At 44.6% G+C, this 18,496-nt stretch overlaps 1 protein-coding gene and 1 long non-coding RNA gene across 5 annotated transcripts in view; both read right to left on the bottom strand.

Moving 5' to 3' along the window:
* Positions 1–18,496, bottom strand: part of LOC148003286 (uncharacterized) — a 56,653-nt gene that overhangs the window by 12,353 nt on the left and 25,804 nt on the right. Inside the window, exon 2 of one of the 4 annotated variants that reach the window (XM_087568264.1) lies at positions 1,253–1,853. Coding sequence is in view for 1 of the 4 variants with exons in the window: in XM_087568263.1 (XP_087424389.1) it covers positions 18,137–18,222 (86 nt within the window). In the remaining 3 variants the exon portion in view is untranslated. Of the gene's footprint in view, positions 1–1,252; positions 1,854–1,877; positions 2,103–18,136; positions 18,293–18,496 lie in introns of those variants that run through there. The other 3 variants (XM_087568263.1, XM_087568266.1, XM_087568265.1) reach the window with 3 other exon arrangements.
* On the bottom strand, positions 12,221–17,468 carry LOC148003288 (uncharacterized). Its single transcript, XR_015629306.1, has 3 exons — positions 17,285–17,468; positions 16,762–16,929; positions 12,221–12,999 (listed from the first exon to the last, which is right to left on the bottom strand). It is a non-coding gene; the product is annotated as an uncharacterized LOC148003288 (long non-coding RNA).

Here is an 18,496-nt window from a genome sequence, read left to right as displayed (position 1 = left end):
TACCAGCAATGAACTTGGAGGCTAGCACACACACTTTCCTATTATGTATAGTAACACATTCCATTATATCTGAATATCCACATATCAAATATTGCTAGAAGCTGAGAATAGTTATTAAAAGATTTTAGGATAACATTTTTGAAATGTAAGTAAATCACTATGCTAAGCAAATTTCCATGTATGTCACAAATACTACCCTATATAAAGCCTGAAGTCATCACATTTCTGACACTAATGTAGTGAGTAAACTGTCCAGTATTGTGCGATCTTAATTATTGTGATAGATAATTCACAATTGTGATTCACAATTTTTACAAATGATTACTAAAGTCCAACTCTTTTTTAACATCTGTCGTAAACTGTATAAATTTCTTCCTTTACCTTGAAAATGAAAAAAATTATAAACGAGATGCAACTCACAAGGGATTTGTGACTAAATGGCCATCAACTTTTGCAGTACTGATTCTGAGGCAGAGTCTTACTGTAGCCTAAGTTACCCTGGAAGCTACAAAGCCAGTGTCCTGGGGTAGAGTAGGGATTTCAGCAGGTGTCCTGTCCAGCTATCCCCTCCTTCACCCTTCCCCCAACCCCACTCAGGCCTCTGGCTCCTCCCCATCCCACGCACACCTGAGCTAAACACTCAAGCTGAGGCCAAGCCACCTCCACCTCTCAGGCACCACTGTCAACAGGGCCTGGCCAAGGGTGGCCTGCGAAGGCCCCGCCTCCAGCCCCCCAAAACCATACTGACTGAGTCAGGGGAGACAGGGCTGGCATCCAGAAGTCCACAGGCCCTGCCTCTGCCAGCCTAGGCCTCACCTAGCAGAGGAGCCCATGCCCGCCCCTACCCGGAAGCCGCCTCAGGGCTGGGTGGCAGCCGGCCTGACCCAAGGCACCTACCCCCAAAGGCGGGAAAGGGCTGTCACGTGACGCCCAGGTCCTGCCCCTGGTCCACCCTGGAGCAGCCCGAGGTCCCCAGGGCTGCCCGTGGCCACCGGCCTCCCGCCAACTCCTGGGGCCCCTCAGTGCTTGTGTAAGACCCAAAGTCAACAAGGCCTCAACTCCTGCCCTCCAGGCCTTACCCTGGGGGCTGTCCAGTGGGGAACCCAGCACCGGAAATACGAAGGAACCCCTTTTTGCTCTCTCCCCCATTTCTTCGTGCTACATCAAAAAAGCCGAATTTCATCCTCCCTGTAAGGAGTCTTTGGCTTTGGGCTGGTCTTGCACTGTCACCCAGGGCCTGCCCTTGACTCACCATGATGGCAGCCGGAGTTCCCCTGGAAAAAAACCCGAAGATGGCACAGAAGCCACGCGGCTAGCAGCTACTCGGGGCAGCTGCGGAGTGGCGGCCTGGCCACCAACGAGCAAAATGTCGCGGAGGCAGTGGAAGGAGAGCCAAGGGCCTCGGAGACAATGGAGTCGGGAAGCAAGCGTGGCGAGAGTCACTGAGTCACTGAGGCGTGGGCGGCGCGCCCCCGGGGATGACTGTGCGGGGCTGGCCTCGTGGTGGGCTTCAGCCAATGGGCGGCAGCGCTCGGCCCTCGCAGGGGGACTGGAGGACCCACGACGCCCACCCGAGTAGGTGAGGGGTGCGCGTGGGGCATGCGTGAGGTACAGTTCTCGGGACCAGCTAGGCCTGAGCCCCACAGACAGACGGACAGACAGACTCAGGCCACTCCCGGGTCCCCCAGAACCGTGTCTGAAGACGCTTTGAAACACGTCCTGTGCAGAACTGTGGTCAGAGTTCTCTCAGGAAAGCATTTATTCCGGTCATTCCCTCAAAATGGCGCCTTGAATACACAGGGTTGTCCCGTTGGAACAGCCCGGCGACTGAATGGGAAAGTAACGAAACGCACCTAGAAATAGAAAATAACAGGCACCTCTAGACAGAAGGCAGCGCCTGGCCGGACCCCTTCGCCCCTTTCGCCAGCCACATGTAGGAGGTTGAGTCCGGTTGCGTGTTGGAGGACATGCTCACAGGCTGGCCCTTCAGCCGTCAGGACTTTTTTCCCCCCGTTTTTTCCCCATTTGGGAAAAGTGCCTGAATTATCAGGTACAAGGGACACAGCAGTGAACACGCACGAGAATATTTCTCCCCTCGTGGCATTTAAGCTGTGATGCGAGCATTTCCTGTAGGCTTGACAGAAACAGGCTAGGCCGGCTGAGAGAATTCTAGAACATTCTCAAGGTCAGAGAAATGGGGCCTACCTACAGCAAAGCCGTGCTGCAGGGTGGTGGGTGGAGATAATCTCGTATCACTGAACAGCTTGAGCGCCATATTCCGTCATGACTACTTTTTGTAGTGATGAAAAATATTACTTTTTTTTTGAACTGGCAAAACGAGAGACTTAAAATTGCCATTAACTATATAGTAATGCTGGATAAAATGATAATAAAATAAAAAATAAAATAAAATAAATAGGGATGGATGCACCCACTTAAAGGGAGGGAAATTCCAAGGTCTCCAAAATGAAGACAAGTTGGAAACTGCAGTGGTGAAGATCTGATTCTCCCCTGGCCTTTGATAGGTAACTACATTGTGGTGTGATCAGTGTAACAACGGGCCTGGACTGTCCTAATTTTAGTACAGAGAAAAAAAAAACCACCATACAGATCTGGAATGGTTGGTTAATGAGCAGGAACAGATGGTTCTAACCTCTAGCTCTAGGCATAGATGTGTGGGCTGGAAGGAGAACTTTGAAATAGTGCAGACAGATGTGGAACTGAGCACCCTGCAGCATACCAGTACTCTGGAAAGGCAGCACCCTAAGGAAAAACATGGACTTGGGGAACGGAGAGCACCGTAGAGACTAGAGCAAAACCCCACATCACTTAAGTCTGATTAGAATTTGACTCTCTACACCTGCATTTCCGGAGTTTGGCATTTATATTTATGACATGTTTATAACCAGAATCTCAAAGTGAAGAAATGGGCCTTCCCAGTGCAATATCCAATTCCCTGCAAAAGATTCTTAGGCATGGTGTTTTATAAATGTTCGGAAAAGGAGAGACGTGAAGGGGTCCTCACAGACATGACTTTTCAAAGAGAACCCTACCGGAAGTAGGTCTTAGGGGTGCAATCTCCTAACCCCAGCTGCTTGGGAGGAGAGTCTGTGAGGCAAAGAAAACAAAAAGTTCAAGGGTGCCCTGATGATTTACCAACACTGTTTCAATATTAAAGGAAAGAGAGAACTGCAGAGGATGCTGCACAGGATAGAGTGCTTGTCCAGCATGTTAGAAGGATGTCCTGGCTTTAATTCCCTGTCAGCACTCTCTCTGTCTCTGTCTCTGTCTCTGTCTCTCTCTGTCTCTCTCTTTGTCTCTGTCTGTCTCTCTCTTTCTTTCTCTCTCTCTTTCTCTCTCTCTCCCTCCCTCCCTCACTCCCTCTCTCCCTTTCTCTCTGTCTCTCTCTCTGTGTGTGCGTGCGCGCATGCCTGCGTGTCTGTCTGTCTCTGTCTCTTTGTCTCTGTCTCTGTCTCTCTCAAACACACACACACACACAAACACACACGCACAGACATACACCCCAAAAGATTATAAAACATTTACCATGAATAGGAATGGCATGTTTGGATTGCATGATCTTTTTTCTTTTTCTGTCTCTGCCCTTGGTCTTTCAAGACAGACTTTCTCTGGGAGGCCCTGGAATTCTCTCTGTAGACCAGGCTGGCTTACAGAGACCCACTTGCCTCTGCCTCCTGAGGGCCCACCACTCCTGCCTCTTTTACTGCTTTAACATACACTTTAAATAGAAAGCTGATAAATATCCTCCCTCTTAATTAATTCAAAGGCCTCACACGGTGTTTTTACTTGTAAACCCCTTCTCCCAGATTAAACAGCACTGTACTCTCCACATTACCTCCTGCTCTACCCTGCTCTCCTAGCTCCCTCACAGTTTAATCCTCATTTAACTTCACTTTTCTTAGCAGATGAATAACCGTCCATTGTGCTTCCCGCACACTCCTGCCTCCTCTTTTGAGAATTCTCTGCTTAATTCTGCATCTCACATTTTAGTTGAGTTTTGTTTCTTCGTGTTTAGGTAGTTTCATTTTTTACATAGCCTAGCTATTACCCTCTTTCCCACGTTGTAGGCTGCTTGTTTGCCTAAATGATGCTGTCCTTTCCCGTGAGAAGTTTTTCACCTTGATGCGGTCTCCATGCCCGTGGTATCAGTGTCCTGTTCAGAATGGCCTTTTCTGTGCCAAAGAATCAAGCCTATTCACCCACTGAAAAGGTCTTATTCAGTGTGTATGAGGGCTTTTTATACTCAGATAATCATACAGATAGAGCTCCCTCTTCTTATTCCCCCTTTAAAAGATTATATAAATAAAATAAATAAATTTGAAAACTCATGTTAATTGTCCCAAAGAAAGGTTCAGACTCATCACCCATCTCTCTTTGTTTAACTCATGTGCTCATAGTTTTTAATTATATTTGTGTGTGTGTGTGTGTTCGTTTGTGTGTGTGTGTTTGCATGCACGTGTGCACCTGTGTGTGTGTGCATGTGCTTATCGATTATTTTGTTTATAAAATTTTAGTTTTACCAGGAATAAGATGAAGTTAGCCAAGCTGACAACTTCAGTTTATGTGAGCACTTACTCATAAGTCAATTTGGTGCTAAGTACATGGTGTGCAAACCATAATCGCATGTACTCAGTCTATATAAACAGGATCACACATAAGATACTTTTAAAAACCAAGATTTTGAAGGTTATTATTTGCTGAGATTGTTTTCTATATTTTTCATTGTGAAAAGGAAATCTAACAGGGCTCTCTAGAGATATATTGCTAGTTCCAGATCATGCAGAAACAAAAGCAGACACATGGGAGAGGCGCTCAGGGGTGTTGAGGGCAGTGGTCAGGTTCTATCTCAGAGTAGAATGGGCCTGGAGAAGTGAGGCAGCAAGAGCAGGGCTTCAGACTCAGTGCAGCCGGCTGTAGCTCACTGTGCCAGCTTGTACTGCTGTCGGCAGTTTATCCTTTGAGTCCCAAACCACTAAAATGACAAAACCCCCTTTAGTTACTGTCTGATGTTACCTCCTTAGTCTAGTATAACAGAGATACAGTTTAGCGGGATTGGGAGTTTTATAGATGTCTCCATTTTTGTTGTGTGCAGCCCCATGATCTAGTGAACCCATGTCCCATCAGGACACAAGTCCCTGTGGGGTCCATAAAAATCACAGATTAAATGTGGACTTGTGTGCCCTTTCTTTAAAAATTAAAGGACACTTTCTTTGGGTTAGTGTGGACACAGAAGACTGTACCTAGGCCTTGGCAGGGAGGCCCAGGAAAGCAAAACAAGAGACAAAGAAAGGAACATCATGGTCTCAGCTCAAGGAAAAGGAGCTCTTATGTTGCTGTTAGAGTTGGCAGAATCACAGTGTGAGGTTCTCTCAGGGTTGCAGGAGAGACAGAAGGAGAAAGAAAGGAAGACTCTTTTAAAAACTCAAAAGTTTGTTCCCAGGTGGAGAGTAAATTCCAAAATGTCTGCAGGGAATGTTACCAGCGCAGTTGGGGGATGGTCAATGGTGTCCATTTACTTTCTCCCCGACACAGAGTCAGGGGCTAGCTTTTACTCTTGCGTCCTTTTACCATAGTTGTTTTCCTAACGACATCTCTGTATGAGGAGATAAGTAACACTAACTTACACTGGAACTGCTTCACCAGTTAACTGTCCTTAAGGGCACAGCACCTTTACCTCTCAGGGTGTTTCAGAGTGAGGAGGGGCCAGCCTGACCTAAGACAGGTTACTGTGACACAGAGATGCTTGAGTCTTAGACGGGAGGGAGCGGGGCAAACCCCATCTCTCCATGGCTGCTCAGTGAACTTCCAAGGCACAGGGCAGTTTGTCAAAATCACTTAGTACTTAGGGGTCCTCTGCTCCTGACACCATTGCCTGATGCTTAGCAGCTCCCATGTGGTGCCGTAGCAGAAGTGGTTCTACTGTGCCACACCTGGAATAATTAAAACCATCAGCAAACACATGAACCAGAACCAGAACTGTCCTTTTGTTCTGGGCAGGATTAAGGGGGGACCGTGGGAGGGAAGAGGTCTCAGATCTCAGTTGGACCTTTTGTGTCAAACAGAGAGGTGAGGGGTTTGTTCACGGGCAGCGGATAGGCAAAGTGGGAGAACAGTTGGACAGGGTGCAGGCTCGCCTGCAGGATAACATCGCAGAGGGCTTAGGAGTAGGGTTGGGACTTAGAGCTGTCATGCAGAAGTGAAGGAACAGAGTGAACAACGGGAGTGGCAGTAAAAGATTTGATGCAGGAATTTCAGTATTCACCATTTTGCCTTTAGGCCGGTAAGGATTTGGGAATGGAAATTATTCAGTCCAGGTTGGGTGTGGCTGTTGTATACTTGATATTGGGGCCAGATATGAACTGAGACCTATGTAAGAGTATGGGGTGAAGTTTTGAGGTTTGATTTTAGGCATGCCAAAGAGCGTTCTTAAGCACAGACAATTTGGAACCCATCTCAGAAGGTCAAGGAAAAAGGAGAATACAGTCATTTCTTAAGTTGTTACCTGGGTCCAGGCAGCAGCTGGAGGAACGAGCATGAATTGCAGAAGATCGTGTCCCAGCCTATCAGGTGGCAAAGACCAAGGAAGCCCTGGAGTTCTGGAGAAGGCCTAGGTCTGGGGCCCCTCCTGACACTGGCCAAGACTTAAGTTAACAACATGCAGTAGTGGATGTGCTCTAGGAAACAAGGAACCAAGAGACTCTGTTCTGGAGAGTTGGAGAGATAGGAGGACAGGTTTTACAAGGAGCCCGAGCCATGTTTACATGGCTTGCCAGTAACGCCCAGAATGTGGATCTTAGGTAGAAAAAGAATCCCAAGGCCCATAGGTTTCAACCTGCAACAGGCAGCTGTTCAGCTTGTAGGAAGCCAAGGAAACCACACTGTCAGTGGGTGGGTGTCAGCAAAGGGAGGGGATGGAGAAACGACAACCAGGGGAGGGGGTCACAGGAGCCCTAAACTCCTCTCCAGTTTCAACACCAAATGTTAGATGGGACAGAAGGAGGCAACATGAATACAAGGAAGTCGCCAACCTCAACAGAAGCAGGCTGTCATTCACTAGAACAGTATAGGGTCCCTCCAGGGGAGTGGAGGAGACTTGAGGGTTTTTTAGAGCAGAAAGGAAACTTCAGCAGTGGAAGATTCCATCTGTACATCCGTTCCTCTGCATCATGGACTTGTAAATGCCAATGTAGGTTGACATTTTGACCTTCTTATCAGAAGCGTCCCGTAAGCTAACTGCCCACAGATGTTAACAGCTTGTTGACTTTCCTAGCCAGAGCTTTCTAGCTCCTCTGAGACTTTTAGATCATTAACCCTTCCGTGACACCAGAGATAAAGGTGCCAGTATTTCACCATTGTGGAAATGTTGCCATCCAGCCAGGGCTGTGGTTTCTGGGCTTTGCGGTTAGATAGGACGACCAAACACTCCACTTTCTCGGTGCCTTCTGACAATGAGAGTCATTTGTTGGGGATGAGCTCAAATCCTCCCAGTCCTGTGTCCAAAGTGTGTCATGTCTTCAGCAATAGAGTTTGATCATCAAATTCTGGGAGGCAACCAAAGGCCATAGCCTACATTGTCTCAGAGGTGGCTCGACTTCCCCTGACTAAAAACTTGAGAGAATATTTCTCAGACATAATGCCGAGGTTATTTTCAGATACTTCATGGCTCCTAGGGAAGCATTATCCTCCCAAGGTATGTGACACATTATTGAAATCTTACAGAAACCTTATTCAAACTGTGGGAAACAATTGCTAAGATAAAAACTGGCAGTAAACATTTCAATGTGGCAAGGTTAGCAGCATGATTCATATAAGCTGAGAAATAAATCTCTATATGGCTTCCTTACCTGCCTGGGGCTATTAACAGAGGAAATATGGTTACACTCGAATTTATTTATTATATATGTGGATGTTGAAAATATTTTATATTAAGTTATTAATTTAATTAAAACTAATTTTAACTTAATTGATTAAATTAAAAATAATTTTAATCATCGGTAGCTTCTGGTTGGCTTTTGAGTAGTTTAATTTAGCCACGTGCTTAAGTGCACAAGTAGCATTGGCTTCTGTCCACATTCTACTGCCCAGTCCAACCTCCACAACTTCTATTACTCCTAGATAATAGAAATAGACATCTCAATGTCCACAATGAGCTGAAGAAGTCCTTGGCTCATGCCACTTAAAGAATAATTAGTGTTAAACCCAATGCCTTCTTGACACCACTGACCCAGAGAGCAAGCCCAAAGTGCTGCTCAGTTCCTCCTAGTCCTTTAATGTCTATGGGCCATCGGGGCTTCTGCTTTGTGTGCTGGTCTCCTGAAGTCATATGGGGCAGAGTCACACACTTCTTTCTGCTGAAATCCAGGCATGCAGTGTTGCTATGTTGTGCAGTATTTCTCTGCAGGTCAAGGACGTGAGTGTGTATGGAGACAACAGAACAGTTTACGAACATCATGTGCTACTTGGTGTTTGCATCAAGGGTCAGGCCATGAAGTGCAGTAGATGGTGTAGCAGGCCAGCCTTGGCGCAGTGGCAGCAGAAGATGTAGCGGGAATGATCCAGGCACAGTGCCTCCAGCATGGCCCCTGAGTGTGGTCAGCTACCTGGTCTACTAATGTGCTGTCTCATGCAGGCAGACTCATTTGCAAGGTACCTGTCCTGGGCTTCCAGATCCTGCTCCGACTGTCCTCTGGTTGGTCCTGGGTGTTCTTCCCATTGGAAATCTTATGTGCTGTGTACCAGTCTGCGGGCAACAGCCAGAACTCAGGTGCTTCCTTCCTCATGTGGCATCTCAGAGACGTGTGTGTGTGTGTGTGTGTGTGTGTATGTATGTGTGTGTGTGTGTGTGTGTTTGTGTGTGTGTGTGTATGTGTGTGTATGTGTGTGTGTGTGAGTGTGTGTGTGTGTGTGTATGTATGTGTATGTGTGTGTGTATGTGTGTGTGAGTGTGTGTGTATGTGTGTGTATGTATGTGTGTGTGTCTGTGTGTGTTCATGCACGTGTGTACAAGTGATGGCATGCTTGTGGAGATCAGAGGACAACTTGCATGAATCAGTTCTCTCCTCCCATGAGGATTTAAACTCAAGAACTAAAGGTCTCTGCCAGTTCTGTGTTCTAAAAGCCTAGAATCTTGGACAGAAAATTTAGGCTGATGTAGGCACTGGGGAGCTTCATTCGTCTGGAGACCATGGTCGCAATTTTTGCTATGGCTACTCTGAATCGCTACATACACTTTTATATTTTTAATTGGCGTGTTGTCTTAAGCAGCATGGTTAAATCAGATGCCAAGGTAGATGCACTTTCAAGCAATGCAAACCAATCACCTTTGAAAGTTATTTGTAGGGAGCGGCTAGGCGAAGTAAAGATGGCGCCCACAGCCAGCCCAGTCCGAATGTTAATAACTTACCACGCATGCACAGGCTTGTCCCCTGTCAGGGCAGCTGTATGATAATGAGGTGAATCTGGCGCCCTCCTGTGGTGAACAACAGTACTGCACATGCGTGGGGTTTTGCACCTCAAGTCAGTCCGGCTGGGGCGGTACTATGCTAATGGAAGTTCATACCTCGCCAATCTCTGGAGGACAAGTAGCTGGGATGACAGTGGGGTGACTCGTGCCCCACCAATCCCTGAAAGAATATTAGCATACTGTTGTGTATATAAGGCGAGCAGCTTTGCCGCTCGGCGCTGTAACATTTAAAACTGTAACGCTTGGAGCTGTAACACTTAGAGCTGTAACACTTAGGGCTGGCTGCTGCCGCCGCCGCCTCCCTGTGTCAATAATGAAGGTGTCCTGCAGTAAAGGCTGTTGAGAAGAATCCAACCGTGTTGCGTCTTCCTTGCTGGCCGAGGTGGGCGTGACAGTTATTTTTCTGAACAAATCTTTTGAGGCAACAAAGCTTGCTTCAGACTAACATCGACATCCCCAGATAATTTGTGTAGGAAACTAAGTGTTCACTGCATAAACCTCTATGCATGTGCCAGCAGTTAAAGCTGAACAAGCAGGACTTGGGCTATAAAATGAGGAGGGGACAACCCATTTGGAGGTCAAGGAGTAATTGGCTCAGATCTGAGCCCATGAGCAGTGGAAAGAGCTCCATCTCTTCCCATCTCCCTGGGAACCTTGAGAGTAAGATTTACGGTCCTGCACATTATTTCTAAGCTTCTGTTCCTGCTGAATTATTTCTGCTCTAGGTCATCTCATAGTCCAGCACATAGTCCTTGACTGTATCATATTGTAACATAATGGTACAGAGGGCCTTTCCATGATGCTCCTCACCAAACGGCATTGGAGGGAGGTTTCTGTGAAACTGCAGTGGACTCTAGCAGAGTTTGGAAGCAGGAAGGGGATGTGAGGTTACATGGTACCAAGACCTGTGAGTCCTCAGCTGTGAATTCTCTTCTCAGCAAGCACTTTGGCTGACCCTAATCACCACCCATTTCAGTAAGGCAGTTAGCCCAGTGGCTTTGGCTGACTCACACAGGAAGGAAACTCATTAAAATTTATTGGGTAGTTGGGGCTGGAGAAGGGGCTCAGAGGTTAAGAGTCAGTACTGCTCTTGCAGAAGAACTTTGGTTCCCAGGACCCATGTCAGGGTGCCTAAAACTGCCTGCAACTCCAGGATATCTGACACCCAGCCTCCAAGGGCATGCACAGTCATGTGCACATGCTGCCACTCAGACACATATGACGGAATTAAAAGTTTAAAGGAAATGAATGTAGAAACAAAATGGACTATGTAGCTACACACAAAGTCTCAAAAGGGAGGGAAGAAGCAAATTAGAAGTCTTTGTTTCCAGGAATGGCACATAACACTGCACGCACCGGCTGACTTCATGGGAGTTTAGTCATTCAATGCTCAGTTTCCTAAGCAAGACACCTGAATTTTGCTGTCAGTCTGGGCCAAGCTTGTCTAATTGACACAAAACTTGCTGAGACACGATATAACTCTGAAAAGTGACTGAGTTGTTAGAAGCAAAAGGTGCTGCTTGCCTGTGCTAGGGGCCACTTGGATCCACTTATGTTACCTCCAATGGTAATAGCTGTTATCATCATCATCGTCAAAATGTCTCTATTGCAGACGATATGATAAGATACTTAAGTGACCGCAAAACTTAACCCAGAGAACTCCTAAGCCTGATAAGCAACTTCAGCAAAGTTGCAGGGTATAAAATTAACAGACAAATCTGTAGCCTTCCTCTTACAAAAGATAAACAAGCTAAGAAAGAGATTAGGGAAACAACAGCTTTCATAATAGTCCCAAATAATGTAAAAATACCTCAGTGTGACTTTATCAAGCAAGTGAAAGATCTGTGTGACAAGAACTTCAAGTGTCTGAAGAAAGAAATTGAAGAAGATCTCAGAAGATGGAAAGATCTCCCATGCTCATGGGTTGGCAGGATGAACAGAGTAAAAATTGCATATTTCCCAAAATGACCTACAGTTTCAATGTAATCGCCATGAAAATTCCAATCCATTTCTTCATAGTGTTAGAACAATTTTCAAATTCATTTGGAATAACAAAAAACCCAGGATAGCTAAAACTATCCTCAACAATAAAAGGACTTCCAGGGGAATGACCATCCCTGAACTCAAGCCGTATTACAGAGCATTAGTGATAAAAACTGTATGGTGTTGGTACAGAGACAGGAAGATAGACCAGTGGAATAGAAGTGAAGACCCAGAAATGAACGCACACACCTATGGGCACTTGATTTTTGGCAAAAGAGACAAAACTGTCCAGTGGAGAAAAGAAGTGGCTTTCTGTCCTGTGGTCTCAGGAGTATCTGCATTTCTGGGTGTTCAGCACTCTTCACCTCCGGATTTGGGTGCAGGCTTCCTGATTGCTTTAAACTCCCTTATACCATGTTTATATTTCCTGGGAGATATGACAGAAAAATTAATGATTATCTCATTAATTTGTTCAACACTCTCATCCACAGAGTATAATTTAGAGGTAACTATATATTTGACAGCAAACATACACAGTGGGTAATGTATGCATGATGAAGTTGAAATTCACAGAGTTGGGAACACAGTGAACAGTGACTGTATAAATGCCTTTGAATCTCAGTCTGACGGGGAAGTGATTTGATGCCCAGTCCCCATGAGAATGCACAGATCCATCCCTTCCTGATAGCTGTGGGACTTCAGATGTTGACACTAATGATCAATAAAGAAGGTTCTTAAGAGTGAAGAGTTTGAGATTACTGTTTTATTTAAAGGAATACATCGAATTTACTCAATAGTAACCAGATGCGGGTAGTCAATATATACAGTCTATATCCTCATCAAAATAGCGAATCAACTGCAAGAATAAAACAAAAACAAATAAATACCAAACTTTCAAATGAATACAAGAAAAACCAAAATAATCAAAATTCAAACCAAAATCTAAACAGAGGAATTATGCTAAACATTCTTTTGCTACTCATTTTGCAGAACAGACTTATATCCCGTGGTTGGCCTTGGAACATAATAGATAAGCAGTTACTGATGGTAATAATCTTTTCAAGTGGAATGTAAGGAGGTCTCTTCTATTGAAGTGGGGTATGAAGGACAAGACCATCCAATACCGAGTATAAAATACATCACAGCCTTTGTCTCAAAGTCTTTCCAATGTTGTGGACTGATCTCCATGAAACCCTTCTGGATGACCCATCAGGACAAGTACAAATTTACACACGAACAGTCTTTCTGGATGACCAGCAGCTCTTGATTGATGTGCATCAGCACTTCTCTGGGTCCCTCCAAAACTGTACACTTGCTGGAGAGAGGCAAGGTGAAAGTACGGCCTATTCAATCCAAAGAATTCAAACTAAAGGAGGAAAATGCAGTCCACAGTTGCTATGGACATTACAGATGAGATGCAATAGTGGTGTATTTGCTGTGCACACTTAGCGCTCCTCCTGTACCACTTCTCACCAAGGGAGATCTTGCCCAGGTCTGTGTCATGTTCGAGTTTCTGCTGGAGAATTTCAGACCTGGCAGAGCAAGGGGAAAAAGGATTAGTGAGTGGTTGTAACTTCAGCTCTCCCTCTTACATCAGCTCTATTCAGTTGGACAATCCAGCATGACCTGTCTGTCAGCTGAGGTCAGTCCCTGCATCCCCAAGTGTCATAGAGTACTTGGGCTTGGATTTATATCTCAGCTTTTCAAACTGCTAGAATTTGACTGTGGACTATGCACTGTACTGGAATTAAGAGAAAAATGAGCATATTTTCCCACTTGTCCAGGTATATGACATGGAATAATAACATTGTGGCTATGTCTGAATCTGAGGTCAAGAGAGGTATGAGCAACCTAGAATACCATGTGGATGCCTTCTGGAGAACATGCCCAGAATTGAGGTGAAAGTTCTGATTATGTTTGCAGTGAAGGAACCTGCCTGGGTTCCATTTTAACCGCTGTACCTGCAAATACACAGAGAGGCCATCTCACATCAAATCCATGGGAATTGCATAGATCCTGTAATCACTGAGAATGTGCTCCATGCAAATCTTCCCAGCGTACACATGGACATTAAAGGTGATTGTGATGTAGAAACACACCAGCACCCTTGTAAGTCTATTGCTAGTGCAAGGCAATTTGTGAGAGGACAGAAGAGAAAATGTCCTTAGATCTTTCCGGAGAGATCACAGGAAGAAAGGAGTAGAAAATACCAAGAAATCCAAAGGATCATATATATTGTTTCATGGGCAAAATTCACATGAACTGTACCAGAACAATACTCTGAGTAGCTCTTTAGCTGCCTGATGCTGAAAACCATATGGGTGGTCATTCACCCAAAAAGGGTATTTATATAGGGAAAGGATATTCAAATGGCTTCTTCCAGCCTGTATTCCTACTTGAACATTAATGCTTAATGTAAAGATTCTCCAGGATACTCTGGAGGCATAAAAACAAATGTTGGGTGGGATATGTAAATAGTGACCGAAGCCGATAGACAGCTCAGTCAGTGATGTGCTGTCCTCCCATAAACCGTCATAGACTCAGGGTTATTTCCCTATTACCAATCTTGCTTAGCAAGTTCCCAAGGCTGTGTAGAGCAGTCTTGTTCCCCAACAAAGGATCATATGTTGGTGGTGGACTAGACTCTTGTTCTTGTTCACTGTTTCAGAATTTCCCCGAAGTGTGCAGCTTCTTCTAATCGGAGCTCTCTTTACCATAGCCTGAGTGACTTCATGCCCAAAGATAGAATCACAGGAAATCCCCATAACTAGGATCCAAATCAACAAATTTTCTCCCCATAATGTGATTTTGACACAGATATTTTGAGTAAGTAAGTAAAAGCTTGCATGGATTATCTCAGACTGAATCAGAATCCATGGACAGGCTCCTCACTATGATATATTTTTAATCCTTGACTGATGAACGTCTGGATTGATTCTCCTACAAGGCTACTCTGTGACCACTACAACACTGATGCTCCCTAGTTGCAATGGCAACACCTACTCCTTGTTGTGGAATCACTGGGTTAACTAAAACTTCTGTTCCACTTTCTGAACATGGCTTCTCATAGGGCTACCTGTTCTTACACTCCTAGACCCATCTGAATTTCATCATTTCTCCTAACCCCATTGAGGCTGAAATTAACTGAGAGAAAATGATTTTGATTAACAGCACTTGCAGAATGCTACACAGATGACATAGGGGAGGGCTTTGGATTAACTGTGTACCTAAAGGGGCTCCTGAAATTGGCCTGTTCTTGCAACACAACATAGCTATGGGACTTTTGCTGTATGATGATACAACTCCAAGCAACTCAAATTCTCAATGAATAAAATTGAGAATAAATCCAAGCCAAACTCCCAGGGGAAGCTGTAGTGTGCCAAGGTAGCTGGAAAATAATGGTAGCAGACCATGTGGAAAGCAACCTTGGAGAAAACACAGTGAGTGACATAACCTTCCAGTGGGCTTTCACAATTCACAAAGAACAGAGAAGGATCATAAATCAATGGATTTTATAAAGAAGCCCCCCCTTACCTCCATGTGCTCCAAAGGATTTCAATGCAGATCAGTAGTTTTACCCCTAATCACTTGAAAATCTACATTACAGGTGTTTTTGTGTCTTCTTTTTGGGGGTTGCATTTCTAAAGGACTTTATTGTCCTGCTTCTACACCATTACAAAAAGGGACCTGCAAGCTCCAGGCCTGTACCATTTGTCACCACTGTGAAACCAGACTCACTTGAACATATTTCCCACTCCTCCCCAGACTTCACAAGATAATTCTGTTATGAATTTTTTGAAAATAGAATAAATTAATACCTTAAGTGTCATTTTGCTGTACAGAGCTAGATGGAGATGCTTAATGACTGGGCAGCGGTATTTCATGTTTCATGGATGTAAAGTGAATTCTTAGAGTACTTTTATCATGAAACTTGGAAATAGAGGGAAACACAGGTTCAGTACTGAAAACACACAAACACACACACACACACGCACACACACACACACACACACACACACAAACAAACACTCACTCACTCACGCTCCTATATATAAATTCCCATTCCGAAAAGACTTGAAAAATCATCCAGCATTAGAAAAACACACAGCATGAGCATAACCATGCTCATCCACTGCTGGCAAACACACACACACACACACACACACACACACACACACACACACACACACACAGATACACACTCACATGCACAAATGAAAACTTTGCTCTTATGCAGCACATTTCCTGTTGAGTGAGGAATTACTGGGAACAATGCTGTGTACAAGTCTCTTAGACTCAAGCAGGCTGTGCTGCCCTGGCCTGTACTCATTTCCACTTCAGGAAACCTTTCTATGCAGATACCTGATGGTCCTACAAGTAAGTTACGTGCTCTGCACAGATAGCCTAAACAACACATGATCAAATTCCCAAGAGAGAGATTTCTAGGAAAAGACTCCATCAACCTCTATGCTGACTCATCATAGGCCCCTCACTAAAACTACACTGTTTCCTTCATAGAAGACTTTGGAAGCATCAGAGGAGACAGTGACTCATGGTCATTTACAAGGAGCTTTTCATCACAAAGAGTTCATGTGATATTAAAACAACCTCAATGTCTGCAGGAAAGGGCTAAATAAATAACATACAGTGACTTTTCTAAAATGCAGCACTGTGTACAATATTGAGAGGGAATCTATCCTGAAAGAATGCTGTGCCCATGATATAGTCAGCAAAGCAATGTCAGCAGAGGGATGCACTCTAGGATTCCATGCAAGATCATGCTGAAGCCAATAAGACAAACCAGAATCTTCCCGGGGGATACCTCTGTCCAGGTAAAGTAAAGAAATCTAATCCTTATTTTGAAAATAACTGAATGGTTTAAAAATGTGTTGAGAAAAGAAGAGAGGGGGCTCCACCTGGAACTGGACCGGTGATGCAAAGACTGCTGGCCAGCACAAAACAGGAAGCTTCATGTTTGTTGAGAGACCTAGGCTTAAAGGACTAAGTTGGAAAATGACTGGACAAAATTGCTTGTCATTAACTGGCCTCCCTGCATGATCCCTAAGATGCAGGTCAGCACAGCAATGCACCTTTCTGGGTGAGAATTGGGGGTACATATGGATAACTTCGTTCTTGAAGTCTCAAATCTCTCATGCCAACCCTCAGCCTTTGAGAAACCTTTTCACATCCTTATTCTTCTAACCAGCTTCAGACTGTAAGGCCCAGATATGAACTCTCCAGGAGCACTCAAATAAGACAGGACTGACATGCTGCTCCTCAGGCTCTGTAGTTACCCAAGATCTATGAAGCATGCAGACACCTTCTTCATATACAGGGAGAAGAGGGGAAGAAGGACAACAGCCACCACAAATGACAAGGACAACCTTTTCTTTGCCATTTCTACATGCGTCTTCCCCCGGGAAGATTCTGGTTTGACTTACTTCCTGGAGTCTCAAACGTCCCTGTAAAGAAAATGAGCTCCAGACTTTTGCTTCATCCCTTAAAGCCCTGTTCTAGTCTAAAGAGGGGCTCCCACATAGCACCCTCCACACATAATGACATGTAGTGCTCTGCTGTGTGATCAACCTATTTCCCTTACCAAACTGCAGATTCGAGAAGAGCAGGAGCTTTTGCTTTCCAAACATCCCGTTTCTTGAAAAAGGGCTATCTCCACGGAAAGCCTTGTAAGCCATCACATAAATGAACACTTGGATGAGACCTAGGTCAGGACATGGATCAGTCAATAGACAGTTACATTGGTTTGTCTATGGTTATGGTAAGACATGAGGACAACCTGAACTTGAGGCCTAATCCTACCTGCTGTTGCTTGGCTCTGGGGTCACAGATGTTCATTCTGGCCTCTTCACAGAGCCTCTTTGCCTCCACAGAGGATGCTGACAGTTCAGTCTGCTCCACCAGTTGTTCTCTCTTCTCATTCAGCAAAATCTATATTTAGTTCTTCAATTGAGTTTGTTCACATAGGAGCTGGGAGTGCCTGATGCTGAACCACAAACAAAAAATGGTAAATGCCAGCCAGCTTCTATTTGCCTGTCACTCTTGCAAGTCCAATCATGCCATCAAGGGTCCTCATCCCCAGACATCCCCAGAATAGAGCCACACTATACAAGTTAGCACCAATTAGAGGAGGGAAATCCAGAATCCACATTCCACATGAATCAAAGTACTTCTGAAAATCCTGACACTAAGACAGTTTATATAAATCAAGGAAGAAGAGATGCTCCATATGGGTGCTTATATGTCCATGGTATGCTAAAACTATCTTCACATAGTGGGGAAATCCCCTCCAAGGGGTAGTTGAAGACCCAATAGCTATACAATCTTTCCATGTGTTTCTCATGCATCACAGATATGTAAATCTCCTGTCAGAGACCTAGAAGGTCAAGGTTGATTGATATTCACCTAATAGAACAAATCTTTACTATCTAGAAGATCTTTAATGGGGAAAATAATAATTGGAGTGTTTTCTACACCCTTCACATGTAGGACAACTGAGTCCAAGAGCTACAAATCTAAGACCCTTGCCAGGAGGCAGGCTTCTTATTAAGAGTCAGACATTACAGAACCAGAGCCCTGACTTTGGTTCAAAGTCATACAGGACAGAAGCATTTCCTGCCTAGTGCTGGGTTCTCATCTCTGTCAGTGACTCACTGGTAGGAACTGTTCACTTGTATGAGCTCCTTGTACCTCTCCATGGCATCACTTATTGAGTTGGTCATCATTTGCATAGCCATCATTCTCCTCTCATGTTCGGATTGAAGTATTGGCAATTCGACATCCAGCCTGTGTTAGGGCATGGCCCAAGGAAGAAATAACAATCTGAACTCATGATTTCAGAAATAGGTGAAATGTAAAAAAAAAATCCAATAAAAAAATTCAAATTCAAGAAATGAGGGGGAAGAATGTGGCAAACACAAAGACCAGAGCAAAAACACAACAGTGAGACTCCAACAACATTTCTTTCAAGGAAATATTTCCACGTAAATCAGCAAACATATTTTGAAATAAGGA

This window comes from Rattus norvegicus, chromosome 9 (genome assembly GCF_021556685.1).
Source record: "Rattus norvegicus strain SHRSP/BbbUtx chromosome 9, alternate assembly SHRSP_T2T, whole genome shotgun sequence".
In the NCBI taxonomy this organism is placed as follows: Eukaryota; Metazoa; Chordata; class Mammalia; order Rodentia; family Muridae; genus Rattus; species Rattus norvegicus.
The sequence above is the reverse complement of the archived record's forward strand: the minus strand, read 5'-3'. Positions and strand labels throughout refer to the sequence as shown.